Here is a 23,349-nt window from a genome sequence, read left to right as displayed (position 1 = left end):
AGGAAGGATTGTGGCCTCTTGGGGAAAGTCCCTCGACAAATCTTCTTGATTTCATTCTATGTCTTCGTCCCCCCCCCCCCCCCGCAAAGCCTTTTGCCTGAATATTCAGGACAGACTAAAGAGAACACTTTTTTCACATACACTCCAACATTTCTCTGATGAAAATAGGGGGCGTCCCATTCTATATAATGATAAAAAATAAAATATTCCTTCCATTAGCACCTTAGAGACCAACTAAGTTTGTTCCAGGTATGAGCTTTCGTGTGCATGCACACTTCTTCAGATAAAGCTCATACCAAGAACAAACTTAGTTGGTCTCTAAGGTGCTAGTGGAAGGATTTTATTATTTTTTTATTTTGTTTTGACTATGGCAGACAAACACGGCGACCTACCTGTAATAAAAATAAGATTCCAAGGAACCACCTGGACTTCCATCCTCCCCTTAGTGGGTGCTATCATTAATCATTTCGGCCCGCATCTTTATTTTTTAATTTTTTTATTAAGTATTTTCTTGTTTTACAAAGGTATATGCAATGTCTCTCTCGTATTTTTCCATGTAACATTTTTACACATCAGTTTCGTTTGTTGAGACATTAGGAAGAAAAGGGGGGGGAAGGTGGGCGGGGTGGGTGGTGATGTTTCTTTCTTGTTGTCGTTCAGTCGTGTCCGACTCTTCGTGACCCCACGGACCAGACCACGCCAGGCACCCCTATCCTCCACTGCCTCCCGCAGTTTGGCCAAACTCATGCCAGTCGCTTCGAGAACACTGTCCAACCATCTCGTCCTCTGTCGTCCTCTTCTCCTTGTGCCCCCCATCTTTCCCAGCATCAGGGTCTTTTCCAGGGAGTCTTCTCTTCTCACGAGGTGACCAAAGTCTTGGAGCCTCAGCTTCAGGATCTGTCCTTCCAGTGAGCACTCAGGGCTGATTTCCTTCAGAATGGAGAGGTTTGATCTTCTTACAGTCCATGGGACTCTCAAGAGTCTCCTCCAGCACCAGAATTCAAAAGCATCAATTCTTCGGCGATCAGCGATGTTTCTACTTTACTTAATATATGTAGGGTTTGGTGTCAGTGTCATTTGTGCAGGTTCTCCCCACCACGACCCCCCCCCCGGATAGTCAATTTAAACATCTTTGTGCATTTGGGGGGCGGATTTGGGTAATAAAAATTTGCCCCTTCCCTGATATTTCTTATTTTCACATTTACAGGTAGGTAGCTGTGTTGGTCTGCCGCAGTCAAAACAAAATTTAAAAATTCCTTCCAGTAGCACCTTGTTGTTGTTGTTCAGTCGTTCAGTCGTGTCCGACTCTCCGTGACCCCACGGACCAGAGCACGCCAGGCACGCCTATCCTCCACTGCCTCCTGCAGTTTGGCCAAACTCATGTTGGTAGCTTCGAGAACACTGTCCAACCATCTCGTCCTCTGTCGTCCCCTTCTCCTTGTGCCCTCCATCTTTCCCAACATCAGGGTCTTTTCCAGGGAGTCTTCTCTTCTCACGAGGTGACCAAAGTCTTGGAGCCTCAGCTTCAGGATCTGTCCTTCCAGTGAGCACTCAGGGCTGATTTCCTTCAGAATGGAGAGGTTTGATCTTCTTGCAGTCCATGGGACTCTCAAGAGTCTCCTCCAGCACCAGAATTCAAAAGCATCAATTCTTCGGCGATCAGCGATGTTTCTACTTTACTTAATATATGTAGGGTTTGGTGTAAGTGTCATTTGTGCAGGTTCTCCCCACCACGACACCCCCCCCCCGGATAGTCAATTTAAACATCTTTTTTATCTCACCATATATCATCTCCCGAAATGCCCTCGCTTTCTTGCAAGTCCATTGCATGTGAAAAAAAGGATCCATCCATCTGCTTCTACGCACACTAAGTCTAATCTCCTCTTTAAAAGCCATATTCAAACTCTAAAATAGCTTCGTGTGCTTTATTCTAGTGCAGTATAATTACTGTGAGTGTTGACACACGCCCTCTGCTGGTCCTTTCAGGAAGAAGGGGGGGGAATACAGTATGTGAATCTGCAAGAATTGCTTGCACAAAAAAACTCTCATTTGGCTATAACGTAGGGCCTGGCTATATGCAATGGATTGTTTGGTATGTTTGGGATGGTAGCTAGAAGCATGTAGATATGTTTGTTTGTCGGTCAGTTGGTTTACGGTATAAGGTGGTGCCTACGTGTCCATCCTGTATTTTTATAGTAGTGTCCAGAAAATGTACGGTATTTCTTGCATAGATTGGTTCATTGTTAGGTTGATGGTGGGGTGAAAGTCATTGAATTTCTGGTGGAAGGTGTCCAGGGTCTTTTGGCTAGTTATCCTGGTTGTGTGTGTGTGTGTGTGTGTGTGTAAATGAGCCCCTTGGATATTTCTTATTTTCACAGTTACAGGTAGGTAGCTGTGTTGGTCTGCCGTAGTCAAAACAAAATAAAAAAATTCCTTCCATGGACCAGAGCACGCCAGGCACTCCTGTCTTCCACTGCCTCCCGCAGTTTGGTCAGACTCATGTTGGTAGCTTCGAGAACACCGTCCAACCATCTCGTCCACTGTCGTCCCCTTCTCCTTGTGCCCTCCATCCTTCCCAACATCAGGGTCTTTTCCAGGGAGTCTTCTCTTCTCATGAGGTGGCCAAAGTCTTGGAACCTCAGCTTCAGGATCTGTCCTTCCAGTGAGCACTCAGGCCTGATTTCCTTCAGAATGGAAGGAAATGGACAGAGGACGAGATGGTTGGACACTGTTCTTGAAGCGACTGGCATGAGTTTGGCCAAACTGCGGGAGGCAGTGGAAGACGGGAGTGCCTGGCGTGCTCTGGTCCATGGGTTCATGAAGAGTCGCACACGACTAAACAACACCTATTTCAGACATGTGGGACAGATCCTGAAGCTTAGGCTCCAATACTTTGGCCTCCTCATGAGAAGAGAAGAGAAGACTCCCTGGAAAAGACCCTGATGCTAAACCACTAAACAACATCAACATCATTTGAAGACTCTCCAGGGCAGGTCCTGCTCCTGCGCTTCCTCTCCTTTGTCTTTCTCATTCCCTTCTTCTGTTCACTCTCTCCCTCCCTCCCTCCCTCCTTCCCCCTCTCCTTTGTCTTCCTTTCTCTCCCGTTCTCCTTTTCTCCCGGGGAGAGGCGGGGACAGCCGGGAGCCTCTGCACTGTGACGCGGAGAGGAAGCGGCGAGGGGGAAGAGGAGCCATGGCTGCAGCAGGTACCCGGGAGGGAGGCGGGGATCGGGGCCCGTAGGCAGGAGGGAGGGAGGGAGGGAGGCTCGCTCCCGGCCCGGCTCGGATCCAGACCCTCTTTCTCCCCGCCCCCAGCCCAGCTCAGAGGATGGGCTCTCGGCTCCGGAACCTGCTTGCAGCTGTGCGCCCGGGGCGCACGGCTCCCAGGCGGACTCCTGCCGGTTGGAGAGAGGGATGGAGAGCGCTCGTCCTCTGAGCGCGCACAGACGGCTGCAAAGCCCAAGCTTAACGGATGGAGAATGGTGCTGATGTTGGGGCTGCGCACCCCCAGCTCCTGTTCATTTATCTCCCTGCCCGATGGGTTGTAGGCAGGTGTTAGCCCTGCTCAGAGTAGACCCATTGGAACCAATGGGCGTGACTAACAGTGATTCTGTTTCAGCGTCAAGATTTATATGCATCATCTGTCGGTCTCTCTGTCCATCCATCCATTCTTCCACCCATCCTTACTATTATATTAATTTCACAAAATTTATACGCCGCATAATTGTAAAAATATTATATTACATTATATTTGCCTATTATATTAATTTCACACAATTTATACGCCACATAATTGTAAAAAATATATTATATTTGCCTATTATATTAATTTCAAAAAAATTATACGCCGCATAATTGTTAAAAAAAAACACCCTACAACCATCCATCCTTGCTAATATATTTTCACAAAATTTAGACACCGCGATTGTAAAACAAAAAACAAAAAACCCAAACCTCAAGGCGGTTTGCAGAAAGATAAAACAACAACAGAGACAAGTAAACAACAAATATTGAACAGTAATATATCCAGTGAAAGGCATGCACACTTCTTCAGATACACACGAAAGCATGCACATGAAAGCTCAAGAACAAACTTAGTTGGTCTATAAGGTGCTACTGGAGGGAATTTTTTATTTTGTTTTGACTATGGCAGACCAATACGGCTACCTTACCTGTTTCTAGAATAGCATTAGCCCTTTTTGCTGCTGCATCACACTGTGGACTCACGTTAAGCTTGTGGTCCACCGAGACACCTTAGATCCTTTTTCACACATGCTTCTAGTAACCCAGGTTCCCCCCATCCTATATACGTGCATCTGGTTCATCCTGCCTAAGTGCAGAAACAGACATTTGTCCCTATTAGAATTCCTTTTGTTAGCTTGGTTGGGCCCAGCTCTCCACAACCTGTTAAGGTCATTTCGAATTCTGATTCCGTCTCCTGCGGCATCAGCTACCCCTCTCAATTTGGTGTCTACTAGATCTTGGGGTGGGGGAATATTCCCAACCCGGCCTGGATTTGCCAGGGATCGAACCTAAACTTCCCAGTCCGATCCCTTCCGGCTCCCAGTTAATTCCTCCTGCGCTTAACTCTTCCCGAGCCCTGGATGCAGAATCCCTCGGAGGAGACGATTGCCTGGAAGAGGACGAGGAGGAGCTGGAGGCGAGCTTGGAGGACCACGAGAACGTGGGGAAATTGCTGATTCCCGGCAAGCGTAGCTGCTGCATCCTAACCCGTCGAGGAATCACCCTGCGTGTGCTTCTCAAGGACGGGCTGATTGAGCCCGGAGAGGGCGTCCTCTCCATTTACTACCTGGTAAGACGCTCTCGGGGGACGCGGGTGGCGCTGTGGTCTAAACCACTGAGCCTCTTGGGCTTGCCGATCAGAAGGTCGGCGGTTCGAATCCCTGAGACGTGGTGAGCTCTTGTCGCTCGGTCCCTGCTGCTGCCAACCTAGCAGTTCAAAAGCACGTCAAAGCGCAAGTAGATAAATAGGTACCACTCCGGCGGGGAGGTAAACGGCGTTTCCGTGCGCTGCTCTGGTTTGCCAGAAGTGGATTAGACATGCTGGCCACATGACCTGGAAGCTGTACGCCGGCTCCCTCGGCCAGTAAAGCGAGACGAGCGCCGCAACCCCAGAGTCGTCCGCGACTGGACCTAATGATCAGGGGTCCCTTTACCTTTAAGACGCTCTTGTCGTTCTGTCACTCCTCCTTGCAAGAAGCGGGCAAGGGGAGTGCTGGCCCTCAGCGGTGCCCACATGAGAGTGTGGGGATGTTCAAGGAGGCAGGAGAGGATATGATATCTTGTTTACTAATATCCTTCTTAACTTGCGCAAGTAAGTCCCTTTACTTAGCAGAGTGCATTGCCCTTCTAACGCACAGCGGGTAGCTGGTTGCAGGCTCGTTTAAGCCTCTCGCTATCAATATACAATTCAGTATTGAACTGCATGTTCCTGGTAAGTCCCCTTCTATCCCTCTCAAAAGAATGAACACACGACAATCTTATTTAAAGTATATAAAAGAAGTTTACTCACATCAGTTCACAGTTGGATCCCTGAAGGCAGACTTAGTTACGAAATACAGTCATACACCTCATGTTGCGGACGCTGCAGGTTACACTTTTTGGCTTGCGCTCTGCACCGAATCCACAAGTACCGGAACGGGTTACTTCTGGGTTTTGGTGCTCGCGCATGCGCAGAAACACAAAATTGCACTTTGTGCATGTGCAGAAGCGCCGAATCGCGACCCACGCATGTGCAGATGCGGTGCTGCGGATTGCGGATGCGCCTCCCACACGGATCGCGTTTGCAACCCGAGCATCCACTGTAATACAGGTGGAGCTATCCCATAAGTAGATAGTCCCTGTGTCCTGTTAGCTGGAGGCCAACAGGGCATCCCTAGCTAAGAAGCTGTTGCGCCTACGACGGAGGAAGTCAGAGAGAGAGAGAGTGCTGCGTGCCTTGTGGTTTTGTTACCTGCACAGGTAAGGCCACGCCCACCTCTAGTCACATGCAAAGGAAGTACGTCGCAGCGCAGGAGGAAACAGGAAGTTCCGACTGGCTGGACCAAACACCCTCTTGCATGCCCACTCTAGGAAAACAAAGAATGTTGTACTTGGCTGCTACTTATGAATCACATCCCACAGAGAGGAGCTGGAGCTGAGCTGCGGCTGGGGGGGGGAAAAGCACTGGTTACAACATAAATGAACTTATAAAAAGACTGGAGTCGTCTATTTCTCTCCTGCACACCCACCCATGCCTTTTGTTCTGTCTCTTCTCTCTCATCTGTCCCAGGGCAAGAAGTTCTTGGGCGACCTGTTGACGGATGGCAAGATCGTTTGGCAGGAGACGGGTCAAGTGTTCAACTCGCCGAGCGCCTGGGCGACCTACTGCAAAAAGCTTGTCAACCCAGCCAAGAAGTCTGGGTGCGGCTGGGCGTCGGTCAAGTATAAGGGCCAGAAATTAGACCAGTACAAAGCTGTTTGGCTGAAGAAATACCAGCCCAACACGCCCCCTGCAGAGGAGGTGAATGAATACCCTAATTTCCTCTTTCACTTGTTAGAGCGCTGCATTTATGTAGAAGCTAAGTAAGCAACAGTTTAGATTTATCAGATTATGGTAAATGCAAAAAAGAGCTGCTTTTAATGGGTTAAAAAAAGGAAAGGAAACAGACTCTAAACTTTTATATATACTTAATGGCGACACAGTTATTTGTCCTCTTCTGTTTGTGCTTCCGTGCAATAATAACTAATGTAGTTTTCATTTATGCTAAGAAATCAAGGGCTACCTGCTTTCTGCCCCGAGATCTTTGGATGAAGGGCAGCATACAAATTTAATAATTTAATGTGGGGACCGACCGCTGCTGGGGAGAGAGGTTGGGAAGAGAGATTCTTTCTTACTCTCTCATAGGAGAGTTAAGCACAACAGCGATTGCGCAGAGCACATTAAAACTTGGTTAGATTTCACCTATGCCCTCATCCACTTTCAAAACAAATGTTCCCCACAAAAATACTTAGGCTAGAATAAATCACAGTAAGCGATTTATTTATTTTTACTCACAAGAGTTTCCAGAATTAAGAATAGACAAATCTGTCAGCTGGCAGTAAGACAAAAATGAAGAAAGGTTTCAAATGCCTTTAAAAGAAAGTAACTTTACTTACTTACTTACAAAGAGGATCATGCAATCTTTGGGTTGCAGGCTATAAGATCTCCTTTTTTTGAGAGATTCAGTTCACTTGGTTTTTCTTGCAGCAAGGAGCCATGCGGACGATGGCTCCGCATGGCTCCTTCTTTGCTTCTTGCATGAAGCACAGAGAAAAAGACTGAGATGTGGGGAAGCAGAGGGCCTGCTAAGCCACACCCACTTGCTACCTGGGCTCAGGTTAACTCTTTCATGCACGCAAGTTTTGAGTCGGGAACTGTATATTGCAGAAACTGCCTCTACTGTATCTTATGCATTCCGGCCCACTGTCAAACAGCTCTGGATGTTCGATGTGAAGTCGCCTGAAGCAACTGAGGGCATGGCTGTTCTGATTTCCTCACATGAGAGTTCTTGTAGGCTGAGCAGCAGTGGGGAGACTGTCTTCTCTGACGGCTTTTGCATCTCTTTTCCTCCCCCAGAGTTTAGTGAGCGAAGGGGAAGAGGACGAGCTTGCCGAGGAGGAGGAGGAAGAAGCCAAGGGGGTTAAGTCAGTCCTCTCAGAGTCCGTGCTAGCTAAGAAACTGGAGGACAAGACCCGGAAGCAGCAGGCCAAAAGTCTTGCAGAACTGCACAGCTCAGGTATGTCAGTGTAGTATTGTTTTGTGTGGCAATGGCCCTCCCCTCCCCGTGGAAATAATGACACAGACACATTATTCCAGTTACAGGTGGGTAGCCGTGTTGGTCTGCCATAGTCGAAACAAAATCAAAAATTCTTTCCAGTAGCACCTTAGAGACCAACTAAGTTTGTTCTTGGTATGAGCTTTCGTGTGCATGCACACTTCTTCAGATACACTGAGACGGAAGTCACCAAACCCTGTCGTCAACAGGTTTTCCACACCTATCAGCTGATCTCACCCATTCCCACCACCCTTCTGAGTAATACCCCTCCCCACTCCCTCACTGTATTTAAGGGTTTGGTGACTTCCGTCTCAGTTTATCTGAAGAAGTCTGCATGCACAAGAAAGCTTAGAACGAAGCGAAGCAAAAAAACACCCGCAATTAAAACGTAGAATGAAAGAAAGCTGTTTAAATGGCACAGCAATGAAAAGCGTTGAAACAGGGGGGTGGAGATGTTTAATTTTGTGTTTCATGGGTCAATTTAGCTCAGTGCTGGCCAGTTGCTTTGTTTTTAACCGCAGATAACAGCAAAAGGCTGGACTGCAGGAATCGGATCCCTGTCCGTTATTGCAGCCTGGGGAGCCGGGACTCTGCCAGGTATGTCCCTCGTATGTACGAAATCCTCTCCGTAGCTAGAGGCACATGTCTTGTGTGCAGCTGCGCTCAGGGGGGTGAAATCTGGGAACCGAGTGCAGCATGCTGACAACCTCAGGGTCTAATTTAAAAAGCGGGGGGAAAGGCTCTAGTCCTCAAGGCGAAGGCAGACTTGAGAATGGATGCCTCTGTTTTGAGTTGGTGGGTGGGGAAGCAGGATTTCAGCCGCGGCTGCAGAAGCTAGTTTGCTGAAATGCGGCCAACGCTGTAAAAGAGAAAACTCTAGACATGTGGCCCTCTAGACATCTCTCGCCGGCCCCTGGAAAGCGCCCACAATTCTTGCACTCTCCTACAGTGTTTCCCCCCGAGCCGGAACATGCCCTTGGGCATAACAACAACAACAACAACAACAACAACAACAACAACAACAACAACAACAATAATAATAATAATAATAATGTATTATTTATACGAAATTAAAAGCTGCCTGCTTCTTGGGAAGAAAGCAATGACAAACCTAGACAGCATCTTAAAAAGCAGAGACACCACCTTGCCGACAAAGGTCCGTATAGTTAAAGCTATGGTTTTCCCAGAAGTGATGTATGGAAGTGAGAAGAAGGCTGATCGCTGAAGAATTGATGCTTTTGAATTATGGTGCTGGAGGAGACTCTTGAGAGTCCCATGGACTGCAAGAAGATCAAACATATCCATCCTTAAAGAAATCAGCCCTGAGTGCTCACTGGAAGGACAGATCCTGAAGCTGAGGCTCCAATACTTTGGCCACCTCATGAGAAGAGAAGACTCCCTGGAAAAGACCCTGATGTTGGGAAAGATGGAGGGCACAAGGAGAAGGGGACGACAGAGGACGAGATGGTTGGACAGTGTTCTCGAAGTGACTGGCATGAGTTTGGGGCCAAACTGCGGGAGGCAGTGGAGGATAGGGGTGCCTGGCGTGCTCTGGTCCATGGGGTCACGAAGAGTCGGACACGACTGAACGACTGAACAAAAACAAATTATTTATACTCCGCTCATCTGGCTGGGTTTCCCCAGCCACTCTGGGCGGCTTCCAACAAAATTTTAAAATACAATAGTTGGTCAAACATTAAAAGCTTCCCTTCAGATGTCTTCTAAAAGTCTGGTAGTTGTTTTTCTCTTTGGCATCTGGTGGGAGGGCGTTCCACAGGGCGGGTGCCACTACCGAGAAGGCCCTCTGCCTGGTTCCCTGTAACTCAGCTTCTCGCAGCAAGGGAAGGCCTCTTGCTAGCTGGGGAGGGCAGAAATGGGGTGAGTCGATGTTGTTAGACTCGTGAAATTTACATGTATTGCTCCTCCCACTTTTGGCTCTGGCCCGCCCACCAGTGGCATATGGCCCCTGGAAGGGAATGTGGCCCCCGGGCTGAAACAGATTCACCTCGCCTGTGCATCATCACTTGCGATACGCCGCAGCGTTTGTGCGGTTTTCGGCAACATGCAGTAGTAAGAAAGCAAAACAAGGACTTGCTGGATACAAGATGGGCCTAGAACACAATTGTGTAAACCGATTCTGAAGAAAATGTTGTTGTTGTTTAATTACTCTAACAGGCTTTGTTGAGGAAAGAATTTTCCACAAACACAACATGCCGCCCATACTGCTGTTCAGTTTATACGGTAAACCTCCCTGTGATCCTCAGATGTTTAACAAATAAGATAAATAAATAAAGGTGAAACTCGAAAAATTAGAATATCGTGGAAAAGTCCATTTATGTAAGCAATTGTTTTCATTAGCTACTGGAGTTTAATATATGAGATAGACTCATGACATGCAAAGCAAGATAGGTCAAGCCTTTGTTTGTTATAATTGTGATGATTGTGGCATACAGCTGGTGAAAACCCCAAAGCTGAGATTGTTAATTTGGGTTCTCATCGGCTGTATGCCATAATCATCACCATTATAACAAAATAAAGGCTTGACATATCTCGCTTTGCATGTCGTGAGTCTACCTCATATATTAGTTTCACCTTTTAAGTTGAATTACTGAAAGAAACAAACCTTTCCACGATATTCTAATTTTTTCGAGTTTAACCTGTACAGGATTGACTGCCCCAAGGCAGCTTAAGTCGTGTTTAAAAGCCTTTGCATTCTGCTCATGAATATATATATATATATATATATATATATATATATATATATATATTTTAATGCTACTAGTCCTCATGATGGTCGTTTCTTTGTCTGCCTTTAGGAACCCCCACACCTTGGTGGAAGTGACGTCTTTCGCAGCCCTTAACAAGTTCCAGCCTTTCAATGTCGCCATCTCCAGCAACGTCCTTTTGTTAGTGGTACGTGGACATTTGTCAGGCCCCACCAAGAGGCAAGGGGAGAAGCAACCGCCTCAGAAATAATATAACAATAATTTTATTATTTATACCCCGCCCTTCTGGCTGGGTTTCCCTAGCCACTCTGGGCGGCTCCCAACAGAATATTAAAAACATGATAAAACATCAAAAATTAAAAACTTTCCTAATTAGGGCTGCCTTCCGATGTCTTCTAAAAGTCAGATAGTTGTTTATTTCCTTGACATCTGATGGGAGGGCGTTCCACAGGGCGGGCGCCACCACTGAGAAGGCCCTCTGCCTGGTTCCCTGTAACTTCGCTTCTCAAAGTGAGGGAACCGCCAGAAGGCCCTTGGAGCTGGACCTCTGTGTCTGGGCTGGACGAAGGGGGTGGAGACGCTCCTTCAGGTATATAAGCCGTTTAGGGCTTTCAAGGTCAGCAACAAGACTTTGAATTGTGCTCAGAAACGTACTGGGAGCCAATGTAGGTCTTTCAGGACCGGTGTTATGTGGTCTCGGCAGCCGCTCCCAGTCACCAGTCTAGCTGCCGCATTCTGGATTAATTGCAGTTTCCGGGTCACCTTCCAAGGTAGCCCCACGTAGAGCGCATTGCAGTAGTCTAAGCGGGAGATAACTAGGGCATGCACCAATCTGGTGAGACAGTCTGCGGGCAGGGAGGGTCTCATCCTGCGTACCAGATGGAGCTGGTAGACAGCTGCCCTGAACACAAAATTGACCTGCACCTCCATAAACAGCTATCAGTCCAAAATGACTCCCAGGCTGCACACCTGGTCCTTCAGGGGCACAGTGACCCAATTCAGGACTAGGGAGTCCTCCACACACACCCTGTCCCCCCCAAACAGCACTTCTGTCTTGTCAGGATTCAACCTCAATCTGTTAGCTGCTATCCATCCTCCAACCACCTCCAGGCACTCACACGGGACCTTCACTGCCTTCACTGGTCCTGATTTAAAAGAGATGTAGAGCTTTTTTGGGGGGGGGATCCACAAATCTGATATTCTGCGGGCATAGCTTGGACTCTGATATGAGGATTATAGAACTGTAGAGTTGGAAGGGACACTAAGAGTCATCTAGTCTGACCCCCTGCAATGCAGGGATTATGGGAGCAGGAGTCCAGCAGCACCCAGAGTGTTACCCCGGCACCCAAGGGTGACCAAACCTCCAAACCTGTGCTCTTTCCCCCCCCCCTTCCCTCTTAGGATTTCCATAGCCACCTGACGAAGAGCGAAGTGATTGGCTATCTCGGCGGTCGTTGGGACACCAACAGCCAGCGTAAGTTCCCCTGGGGTAACTAGCAAGAGAGTGGAGCTGAAATGTTCCAAATTTCCCTTCCCACCCCCCTCTCCATTAAAATGTATTTAATTAAAAGAGATGCTTAGGGCAATTTAGCAGGTAAAGGTAAAGGGACCCCTGACCATTAGGTCCAGTCGCGGACAACTCTGGGGTTGCGGTGCTCATCTCGTTTTACTGGCCGAGGGAGCCGGCGTACAGCTTCTGGGTCATGTGGCCAGCATGACAAAGCCGCTTTTGGCGAACCAGAGCAGTGCACGAAAACGCCGTTTACCTTCCCGCCGGAGCGGTACCTATTTATCTACAGTGGTAACCCGTGTTACGTACGCGATCCGTTCCGGGTCGCGCCATGTAGCCCGGGCGTACTTAACACGAACGAACAAAAATAAAGAGAGAGAAAACCCGGAAGTTCGCAGGTTTTTCAGCTTCTGCGCATGTGCGAAGAGCACAGAACGCTTCTGCGCACCCGCGTGCCGCGGAGGACTTCCGAGCCGCGGAGGTGCGTAACCCAAACGTACGCAACAGGAGGTATGACTGTACTTGCACTGGTGTGCTTTCGAACTGCTAGGTGGGCAGGATCAGGGACCGAGCAACAGCAGCTCACCCCATCATTGCGGGGATTCGAACCGCCGACCTTCTGATCGACAAGCCCTAGGCTCTGTGGTTTAACCCACAGCGCCACCCGCGCCCCAACTCCTCTCTTTTTTAACCTTTCAGTGTTAACGGTTCTGAGGGCATTCCCTTGCCGATCACGCCTTGCAGACGGGGACTTAGCGGCTGCTGTGGAAGAAGAGGTAAGGAGCTCATATCATTAGCAATGGTGGTGCTGGAGTCCAACATTTGGGCGGGTGGGGTGGGGTTCTGGTATAGCAGGCACCACGGCTGTGCCATGGATTGTTCGTTTGATTCCTCATCTGGCTTGGTTTCCAGGCCCTTCGTCATCTTGGTTGCCCTGCTCTGAAAAAAATAAAATAAAGCACAAACAGTGCCGAAAAGCAACATCCTTTGACTTCTTGTCTTCAGATATGCCAGAACCTCTTCATGCGTGGTCTTTCCCTGGTGGGCTGGTATCACAGCCACCCATTCAGCCATGCCCTGCCATCTCTCCAGGACATCGATACTCAAATGGACTACCAGCTGAAGCTCCAGGGAACCAGCAACAGCTTCCAGCCTTGCTTGGCTCTCATCTGCGGTAAGTGGCAGAAGGTTGCCCATCCTTCTCAACCCGAATGGAACAGCCCACCGTCTCCCAGCACTCTGTAAACGTCAGGTCCAGAAACTGGCAGCAATGTACCATGTTTCTCCTAAAATAAGACACCGTCTTATATTTATTTTTCCTCAAAAACCCCCCACTATGGCTTATTTTCAGGGGATGTCTTATTTTTATTACCACAGATTTATAAACGGACCAAGTGAGAGCCATGAGAAGTACTAAATGTGGGTGCAGGCTGCCAAGACTGCACAGCTTATGTACATTCTCTGCTAAACTTTCCCCCCCCTTTAACACAAATACAGTGGCAAGTATTTTTTTTTGGGGGGGGGGAGGAGTAATTAAGTCCCAATCCCAAAAGTTTAACCTACAAGGATAGGGTCCCCCTGGAACCTAGGGAAAAGCCTAGCAAGTCCCCTGTCCAAAGTGTTGTGTCAAAATGGTGAAATAATAAAAAAACAGAAATTAAAAACTGTTTAGCCATGGGAGGGGGGAAGGGAGATACCCGCTTATCTGGCTCGGGGCTCCGCGCAGCACGGTGCTGCTGCTCCTGGGTTCTGCTGCTGGGTCCCGCTGGCTCGGGGCTCCGCTCGGCGCTGCAACAGCAGCCGCTTCCGGGCGCCAAGCTGGCAGCCCTCCTCGTCTGGGCCAGGCGGAGGCGAGGCTGCGGGCTCGGCGCGCTCCGCTCGGCGCTGCAGCAGCAGCCGGTTCCGGGTGCCAAGCCGGCAGGCCGCCTCCTCCTCCTGCCGCGGCTCGTCACTCTCGCTCCGTACGGCAACCGTGCAGTAAAGAAGATGGGCAGCAGCGGGAAGGAGGCTCGGAGGTGCGGGCAACCTCGCATCTTCCTTGGCGCCCTCCAGAACTGCGCCCAGCACTACGGCTTATTTTCGGGGTATGTCTTACATTTCGTGAACGGTTGAAAATCCTGCCATGGCTTATTTTATAGGGACGTCTTATTTTATGAGAAACACGGTACTTCTCCCAATGTTTCTCCTTTATGGATTGTTCCTGTGTCTAATGCCGTCTAAACCAGCATTTTCTGCTCACATTGGCCAACCAGATGCCTCAATTATTGCAGATATTGTGCAGCTTGAAGCAACTGGATGCATAACAAACGGCTCCTTTCTGGAATGGAAATTGCCACGATCTGTTAAGATTGTTCGAAACGTTTACTTGCAGAACTTTCTTCGAAGCAGAACAAAAACATCCACGATAGAGCCAAATAATTCCATGCAATATATTGTTCTGTCCAGCACAGGCCTAACGTCTTAGAAATAAAAGTTACCGGTAATTCCAAACTGACCCTGTAAGCAAAGGTTTGTCTCTCCTTTCGGCCTAGAGCTGTTTTGTCTCCCTACAGGAGATTCTCTCTCTCTCTCTTTTTTTTTTTTAAATGACAAAAACTTTATTGAGTGATGAAAAACTAGGTGTACCATTAGGACAAACAAGGTTTGAGCATCACTGTAACAGTTTCCAGCTTCTCTTCTTTATACTAGAAGTGCAATAGATTGAATATTTAGAACATTAGTCAATTAAACTTCACCCCCAAACCCAGAAAACTGCATAGTTAAGCAGTAGTACAAATACATTTCTGCAAAACCCCTGAAGATCAAATTTATTTTTTGCTCTGATTTTGGTACAAATGTGATCACCTGCACTGATCAGACTCTGAATTTCTTTTCCCTTTTCTTCCAGCCTGATATTTTGTTAGCTCTGCTTGCAGTAATTTCACTTTAGATCGTTCTTGTTCCAGTGCAGCATGAAGGCTGGTACACGCAAATAGGAGATTCTCTTTTTACACATCTTTAATCCCACAGAGCCTGGGAACAAAAGACTCAGCCGCCACCCTTCCAAGATGGCGAAATTTGCAATTCAATAGCCTCCCATGTGATCCCAGGTTAAACACTCATGTGTCAGCTAGCAGAGAACAATAACAGTTGATTATCAACCCATCGAGGAGCTCACTTGGTATGCTCTAGTTGAAACAAAAGAAAAATCCTTCCAGTAGCACCTTAGAGACCAACTAAGTTTGTTCTTGGTAGGAGCTTTCGTGTGCATGCACACTTCTTCAGATACACTGAAACAGGAGTCGCCAGACCCTTATATATAGTGAGAGGGTGGGGAGGGGTATTACTCAGAAGGGCGGTGGGAATGGGTGATTGGCTGATAGGTGTGGTAAACCTGTCGACGACTGTTAACGACTGCAATTGGTCTTGCAGGAAGTCTGGTGACTTCTGTTTCAGTGTATCTGAAGAAGTGTGCATTGTTGCCATGCCAGCTTCCCAAATGATCTGGAGCTTGCCTTATTGTCCTCTCAGGTCCATACTGCCATGCCAACCAAGGTGTGGAGTCGAAGATTTCGCCCTTCTGGGTTATGCCCCCTCCGGAGGTGAGTCCTGCAGTGCCTGACCACGGTGCTCTTTGGGAGAGCGGGGGGCGCAAGAAAGTTGTTGTTGTTGTTGTTCAGTCGTTCAGTCGTGTCCGACTCTTCGTGACCCCATGGACCAGAGCACGCCAGGCATGCCTATCCTTCACTGCCTCCCGCAGTTTGGCCAAACTCATGTTAGTAGCTTCGAGAACACTGTCCAACCATCTCATCCTCTGTCGTCCCCTTCTCCTTGTGCCCTCCATCTTTCCCAACATCAGGGTCTTTTCCAGGGAGTCTTCTCTTCTCATGAGGTGGCCAAAGTACTGGAGCCTCAACTTCAGGATCTGTCCTTCTAGTGAGCACTCAGGGCTGATTTCTTTAAGAATGGATAGGTTTGATCTTCTTGCAGTCCATGGGACTCTCAAGAGTCTCCTCCAGCACCATAATTCAAAAGCATCAATTCTTCGGCGATCAGCCTTCTTGATGGTCCAGCTCTCACTTCCGTACATTACTACTGCGCAAGAAAGTACCTTACACCAAATCAGACCATTGGTTTGTAAACTTCAGCAGGTGCAGAATTCAGCGGCCAAGTTGCTCACCAAAGCAAGACGGTCTGAGCATATTGCACCGACCCCGGTCCAACTGCACTGGCTACCAATTAGTTTCTGGGCCCAGTTCAATGTGCTGGTTCTGACCTATTAAACCATGGGCAGGCATTAAACCCGGGGGCCAGATCCGGCTCAATCGCCTTCTCAATCTGGCCCGCGGACAGTCCGGGAATCAGCGTGTTTTTACATGAGTCTGGCGATCTCAGAGCCTGGATCTAGGGCTATTTGTATTCCAAGTGGGTTCTCTACCACTGAAAATTGTAGAATTGTAGAGTGGGGAGGTACCATGAGGGTCATCTAGCAGGAATCTTTTGCCCAACATGGGACTTGAACCCACGGCCCCAAGATCAAGAGTGCGGTGCACTGCCAATTGTTTGCTGCTGTAACGTACGTGTGTGTGTGTGTATTAGTCAGCTGGCGCATGCTCTGCTTATCTCCCACTTCGACTACTGCCAAGCGCTCTACGTGGGGCTACCTTTGAAGGTGACCCGGAAACTACAACTAATCCAGAATGCGGTGACTGGGAGCGGCCACCGAGACCACATAACACCGGTCCTCAAAGACCTCCATTGGCTCCCAGTACGTTTCCGAGCACAATTCAAAGTGTTGGTGCTGACCTTTCAAGCCCTAAACGGCCTCAAAGGCCCAGTATCCCTGAAGGAGCATCTCCACCCCCATCGTCCAGCCCGGACACGGAGGTCCAGCTCCGAGGGCCTTCTGGCGGTTCCCTCCCTGTGAGAAGCGAAGTTACGGGGAACCAGGCAGAGGGCCTTCTCGGTGGTGGCACCCTCCCATCAGGTGTCAAGGAAATAAACAACTATCTGACCTTTAGAAGACATCTGAAGGCAGCCATGTTTAGAGAAGTTTTAATGTTTAATGTTTTATTTTTAATATTCTGTTGGGGGCTGCCCAGAGTGGCTGTGGAAACCCAGCCAAATGTGTGGGATATAAATTTATTATTATTATTATTATTTGCGGTAGCAGAGAAAAAAAACCTGCAGGATATTTTTCCGAACCTAGGCAGCATTGATTCCCAAGGGGATGTTTGGAACACTGTCCATTGTTTGCTGCTGTTAACGTTTGTGCATATGTGTCAGTCAGTTGGTGCTGTATAAATATTATAACCAATGAATAAAAGGGTAAAATCACTTGTTGCTCAGAAGTACAGGTGAAACTCGAAAAATCAGAATATCGTGGAAAGGTTCATTTATTTCAGTAATTCAACTTAAAAGGCGAAACTAATATATGAGGTAGACTCATGACATGCAAAGCGAGATAATGTCAAGCCATTATTTGTCATAATTTTGATGATTATGGCGTACAGCTGATGAGAACCCCAAATTAACAATCTCAACTTTGGGGTTCTCATCAGCTGTACGCCATAAACATCACAATTATAACAAGCAAAGGCTCGACGTATCTTGCTTTTCGTGTCATGAGTATCTCGTATATTAAACTCCAGTAGCTAATGAAAACAATTGCTTACATAAATGGGCTTTTCCACGATATTCTAATTTTTCGAGTTTCACCTGTATTTTGGCTCAGAAAAAGGTTTTGTTTTTTGTTTTTTTGTTTTTTTTTTTTAAAAAAAACCAGAAAAAGGTTTTGCATTCCGAGGAGCTGCACCTCTAAGCCACCAGGGGGCGCTTTACAACTTTGGTTCTCCTGAGCAAGTCAAGAGAGAGGGGGGGGGGGGAAACCGACTTGACACTATTCACCTCTCTGTGTCTCTCTCTTCACCCCCTTCCCCGGCCAACTTTTCTCCTCCACCAGCAAAGGCCTTATGATTACGGCATCCCCATGGAAGTTGAGGTCACCTACGTCCAAGACGGCTTCCTCACCAACGACGTTCTCCACGAGATGGTAACTTGGGTTCATCTGAATTTTGCATCTGCTAGCATGCCGGGTTGCGTCACCAAATCACCTTTTGTTCCCAACACACAGGGCTGCGATGGATCTAAAGAGAGGCCTCTTGAAAAAACAAAATTTGTAACGGGCGTCGAAACAATCCTTACATTCAAGGAGCCCCGCGGGCATCCACAATGCCAGCGTTGTGTGCGAGCTTGAAAGTCAATCTCGAGAGTCCTCTTGGAACAGGCGTAGGCAAACTCCGGCCCTCCAGATGTTTGGGACTACAATTCCCATGACCACAGGTCGTGTTAGCTAGGGATGATGGGAATTGTAGTCCCAAACCCCTGGAGGGCCGGAATTCGCCTATGCCTGTCTTAGACCCAAGGCTCCCTTGAATTCTTGCTGGTCAGATTCCCTTAAGAAGCCCCTGATCGCAGTGTTGTAGGAAAAATTGGGGTTGCCTTTTAGAGCCCAGGGACGCGGGTGGCGCTGTGGTCTAAACCACAGAGCCTAGGGCTTGCCGATCAGAAGGTCGGCAATTCGAATCCCCGCGATGGGGTGAGCTCCCGTTGCTCGGTCCCTGCTCCTGCCCACCTAGCAGTTGAAAGCACGCAGTGCAAGTAGATAAATAGGTACCACTCCAGCGGGAAGGTAAACGGTGTTTCCGTGCGCTGCTCTGGTTCGCCAGAAGCGGCTTTGTCATGCTGTCCACATGACCCGGAAGCTGTACGCCGGCTCCCTCGGCCCGTAACACGAGATGAGTGCTGCAATTCCAGAGTCGGACACGACTGGACCTAATGGTCAGGGGTCCCTTTACATTTTAGAGCCCAACTCTCCGCCAACTCTCAGTGTCCCCTAAGTCTGTTTATCGGTCGGAGACAAATGAACTGTACAACTGTAGAGTTGGAAGGGACGTCAAGGGTAGTCTATTGCAACCCCCTGCAATGCAGGAAAAGGTTAAAAAAAAAGGTAACGGACCACTGGACGGTTAAGTCCAGTCCAAAGCAACTATGGGGTTGCGGTGCTCATCTCACTTTCAGGCTGAGGGAGATGGCGTTTGTCCACAGACAGCTTTCCAGGTCATGTAGCCAGCAGGAGAAAACCGCTTCTAGCGCAATGGGACACCGTGATGGAAGCCAGAGCGCATGGAAACGCCGCTTACCTTCCCGCCGCAGCAGTACCTATTTATCTACTTGCCCTGGTGTGCTTTCAAACTGCGAGTTTGGCAGGAGCTGGGACAGAGCAATGGGAGCTCACCCCGTCGCGGGGATTCGAACCGCCGACCTTCTGATCGGCAAGCCCAAGAGGCTCAGTGGTTTAGACCACAGCGCCACCCGCATTTTTGTTTTTGTTTTTTATCTGCAGGAAAACCAGTAGAAGGAAAGCAAAGGAGATCTTTTCTAGAAAAATATTTGCCGGAACTCGCCATGAACACATTCCCTTGTTCTCTTAGAATGGGAATGGAACCCACCTAAGAGATGCCAGGACAGAATCTCAGGGCGTTCCGGCTGGAAAAAAAAGCCCTGTGCGCAACACTCCTGCGGTGTAGGCCGTATGTGATTCCTGTTCTTTCTTCCTCATAGATGCTTCTGGTGGAGTTTTACAAAGCAGCACCCGACGTAGTGAAGTTTCAAGAGATGTGGAGTCAGGAGCAGACCTATTTGGATAAACTAAAGGTAATCTCGAGGAAGAAGCTGGCGACAAGAGCTGCCCGGCAGCGGAGCTGACCTCCTGGGAAGGTGGTGGATTCTCCTTCCATCAGGCAGGGGTTGGGTGGGGATTCTTTTAAGCTGGGATTCCTGTGTTGCAGGGGGTTGGACTGGATGACCCTTGGGGGTCCCTTCCGACTCCACAGGTCTCTAGTTATCCATGCTCTTGTTATCTCACGCTTGGACGACTGCAATGCGCTCTCCATGGGGCTACCTGGGAAGGTGACCCAGAAACTACAACTAATCCAGAATGTGGCTGCTGGACTGGTGACTGGGAGCGGCCGCCGAGACCATATAACACCGGTCCTGAAAGACCTACATCAGCTCCCAGTACGTTTCCGAGCGCAGTTCAAAGTGTTGGTGCTGAGCTTTCAAGCCCTAAACGGCCCAGTATACATGAAGGAGCGTCTCCACCCCCATCGTCCAGCCCAGACGCTGAGGTCCAGCTCTGAGGGCCTTCTGGCAGTTTCCTCACTGCAAGAAGCGAAGTTACAGGGAACCAGGCAGAGGGCCTTCTCGGTGGTGGCGCCCTCCCATCAGATGTCAAGGAAATAAACAACTATCTGACTTTTAGAAGACATCTGAAGGCAGCCCTGATTAGGAAAGTTTTTAATTTTTGATGTTTTATCGTGTTCTTAATATTCTGTTGGGAGCTGCCCAGAGTGGCTGGGGAAACCCAGCCAGATGGGCAGGGTATTATTATTATTATTATTATTATTAATATAAGTCTTTGGTTATATGGAAGCAAGGCGAAGTGGGAGGAACAGCCTTCCAGATTTTGACACAACCCCTATTGCAACCCTGACCTTTTCTTTTTAACCCCATTTATATGAAACCAGCCCACTTGGCACGAATAGGAACAGCGTACCATTTGCAATCAATAGGGTTATGCATGCAGATGAACTGCAGCAGAAAGGGTGCTGGTTTCTACCCCACCTTTCCGCCTGATGGTACTCAAGGCAGCTTATAAATAAAAATGACAGCTGAAAATATGGGAAAGCAATCATTTAAAAAAAAATGGTTGTTGGACGATTTGTGAATTATGATTTACTGGTGAAAGTATAGTTACAGGTAGGTAGCCGTGTTGGCCTGCCATAGCCAAAACAAAATAAAAAATAAAATAAATTCCTTCCAGTAGCACCTTAGAAACCAACTAAGTTTGTTCTTGGTATGAGCTTTCGTGTGCATGCACACTTCTTCAGATACACTGAAACGGAAGTCACCAGACCCTTAAATATAGCGAGGGAGTGGGGAGGGGTATTACTCAGAAGGGTGGTGGGAATGGGGGATCAGCTGATAGGTGTGGAAAACCTGTTGACGACTGTTAACGACTGCAATCGGTCTTATAGGAAAAAGCAATGGGTGAGATGGCTAAAGATAGCTTTGTCATGTATAATGAGATAAGAATCCAATGTCTTTGTTCAGACCAGGTCTCTCCATGGTTTTAAGTTTGGTGATTAGTTGCAATTCAGCCACTTCTCTTTCCAGTCTGTTTCTGAAATTCTTTTGTATTAAGACAGCTACTTTGACATCTTGTATAGAATATCCTGGGAGATTGAAGTGTTCTCCTACTGGTTTCTCTGTCTTGTGATTCCTGTTATCAGATTTATGTCCATTTATCCTTTGGCGTAGGGTTTGGCCTGTTTGTCCAACATAGAGAGCTGAAGGGCACTGTTGTTTTTGTTGGGGAAAATTCAGACTGAAATTCGCAGGTGTCAAAAAAGGCTATTTACCTGTATGTATGCCACTACTGCAGCTCGTGTTTCATTAGCCCCAAAATGGGAAACAAGTGAGGTCCCAATCAAAGAAGAGTGTCAACTTAAGTTGACAGAGTATGCGCCGCTTGCAGACTTAATATATTGAATAAGTCAACAAGAAGAACATACGTTTAGAGAAGATTGGAAAACGTTTGTTGAATATATGGGAAATAACTGTGTATAGCTGTGAAAACGCGGGCAGCATTAAGATAAATTCAGCAGTGTAAATGAGTTTTGACGGATCCAGTAATGGAATACTGGTTTCGTTTGTGTAAAATATGCAGGGACTTTGATATGCAAAATGAACCATGGAAAGAGAAGACGGGAAGTCATGTACCTCGGGTAAAGAACTTAATTCGTTCCGGAGGTCCGTTCTTAACCTGAAACTGTTCTTAACCTGAAGCACCACTTTAGCTAATGGGACCTCCCGCTGCTGCTGTGCCGCCAGAGCACGATTTCTGTTCTTATCCTGAAGCAAAGTTCTTAACCTGAAGCGTTATTTCTGGGTTAGCGGAGTCTGTAACCTGAAGCATCTGTAACCCGAGGTTGTTGTTCAGTCGTTCAGTCGTGTCCGACTCTTCGTGACCCCACGGACCAGAGCACGCCAGGCACGCCTATCCTTCACTGCCTCCCGCAGTTTGGCCAAACTTATGTTAGTAGCTTCGAGAACACTGTCCAACCATCTCATCCTCTGTCGCCCCCTTCTCCTTGTGCCCTCCATCTTTCCCAACATCAGGGTCTTTTCTAGGGAGTCTTCTCTTCTCATGAGGTGGCCAAAGTACTGGAGCCTCAGCTTCAGGATCTGTCCTTCTAGTGAGCACTCAGGGCTGATTTCTTTGAGAATGGATAGGTTTGATCTTCTTGCAGTCCATGGGACTCTCAAGAGTCTCCTCCAGCACCATAGGTACCACTGTATATATTAAGGATGTTTAAATGAGTATTTTAAATTGTAAAACAAAAACCATTTAAGAAGAAGTGTGCATGCACACGAAAGCTCATACCAAGAACAAACTTAGTTGGTCTCTAAGGTGCTACTGGAAGGAATTTTTTGTTTTGACAATGGCAGACCAACACGGCTACCTACCTGTATTTAAGAATATGTGTGTGTGTGAGAGAGAGAATCGCACAGCGATTGGTGGGCGGGCCGTGCAAGGGAGAAGCATTTTTTCTTGCCTACGGGCGTTTAGCAAGCTGTTTTCGGTCCAAGCGCCCTGCCAGTTTTGAATGACGAACGCTGCTATCCTCTCCTTACAGGGCTCATTGGCTTCCAGGACACCCAAGGACCAAGGTTTTGGACATATCCTCGAACAAGTCTACAGCATCCTCAAACAATACAGCTGAAACCAGGAAGAGGAACCACGAAGGCTCTTCACGAAGGCCGGTCATGGGTTAGGGAAAGATGTTTGGGCGAGAAGCTCCCCGCCCCCCCGCTCCACTTTGAAACCCAGTTCTGATGCATCTTGATTGACAGGTGGAGAGAGGGAAATGGAGACCATGTGTGTGTTTGTGTGTTTAAGAAAGGTTTTCCATGAGTTTAAGAGGAGGCACTGGACCAGCCAAGAACACGCTTTGATTTGCCTATGCGGGAGCTAGAGAAGCTATCCGTTCCCCTGCACTGGGCTCGGCGTCACGGGACAAAACGCACCCATTTCACAGATGGTCGACTGAAGCAGGGAGCTGAAGCAACTTGGCTTGCGAGGCCTCAAAAGGACCCTCTGGGTAGATCTCGAATTCGATCCAGCGCAGCGTTGTACGCTGGCCTACACCGCTGATCTCCTCTCGAGGTTTTACGAGATGAAACAGAAGCCCTCA

The 23,349-nt window shown here is 48.1% G+C and overlaps 1 protein-coding gene across 1 annotated transcript; it reads left to right on the top strand.

The window, feature by feature from the left end:
* Positions 1 to 3,140: 3,140 nt before the first annotated feature.
* On the top strand, positions 3,141 to 22,889 carry MPND (MPN domain containing). The gene is made up of 13 exons (XM_033136563.1): positions 3,141 to 3,205; positions 4,598 to 4,812; positions 6,292 to 6,522; positions 7,618 to 7,777; positions 8,338 to 8,413; positions 10,633 to 10,729; positions 11,944 to 12,016; positions 12,752 to 12,828; positions 13,058 to 13,226; positions 15,563 to 15,633; positions 17,994 to 18,083; positions 19,655 to 19,747; positions 22,792 to 22,889. The coding sequence occupies exons 1-13, from the start codon at positions 3,193 to 3,195 to the stop codon at positions 22,876 to 22,878; spliced, it is 1,452 nt and encodes a 483-aa protein (XP_032992454.1). The 5' UTR covers positions 3,141 to 3,192; the 3' UTR covers positions 22,879 to 22,889.
* Positions 22,890 to 23,349: the final 460 nt, after the last annotated feature.

Source organism: Lacerta agilis, chromosome 18 (genome assembly GCF_009819535.1).
Source record: "Lacerta agilis isolate rLacAgi1 chromosome 18, rLacAgi1.pri, whole genome shotgun sequence".
Taxonomy (NCBI): domain Eukaryota; kingdom Metazoa; phylum Chordata; class Lepidosauria; order Squamata; family Lacertidae; genus Lacerta; species Lacerta agilis.
This window is presented reverse-complemented; position numbering and strand designations above follow the sequence as displayed.

What these genes read in the sequence shown, in the direction of transcription:
- MPND (XM_033136563.1), top strand. An exon ending in ACACGCCCCCTGCAGAGGAG is followed by an intron (nt 6,523 to 7,617) that starts GTGAATGAATAC and finishes TTCCTCCCCCAG; the next exon opens with AGTTTAGTGAGCGAAGGGGA. An exon ending in TTGGGACACCAACAGCCAGC is followed by an intron (nt 12,017 to 12,751) that starts GTAAGTTCCCCT and finishes TTAACCTTTCAG; the next exon opens with TGTTAACGGTTCTGAGGGCA.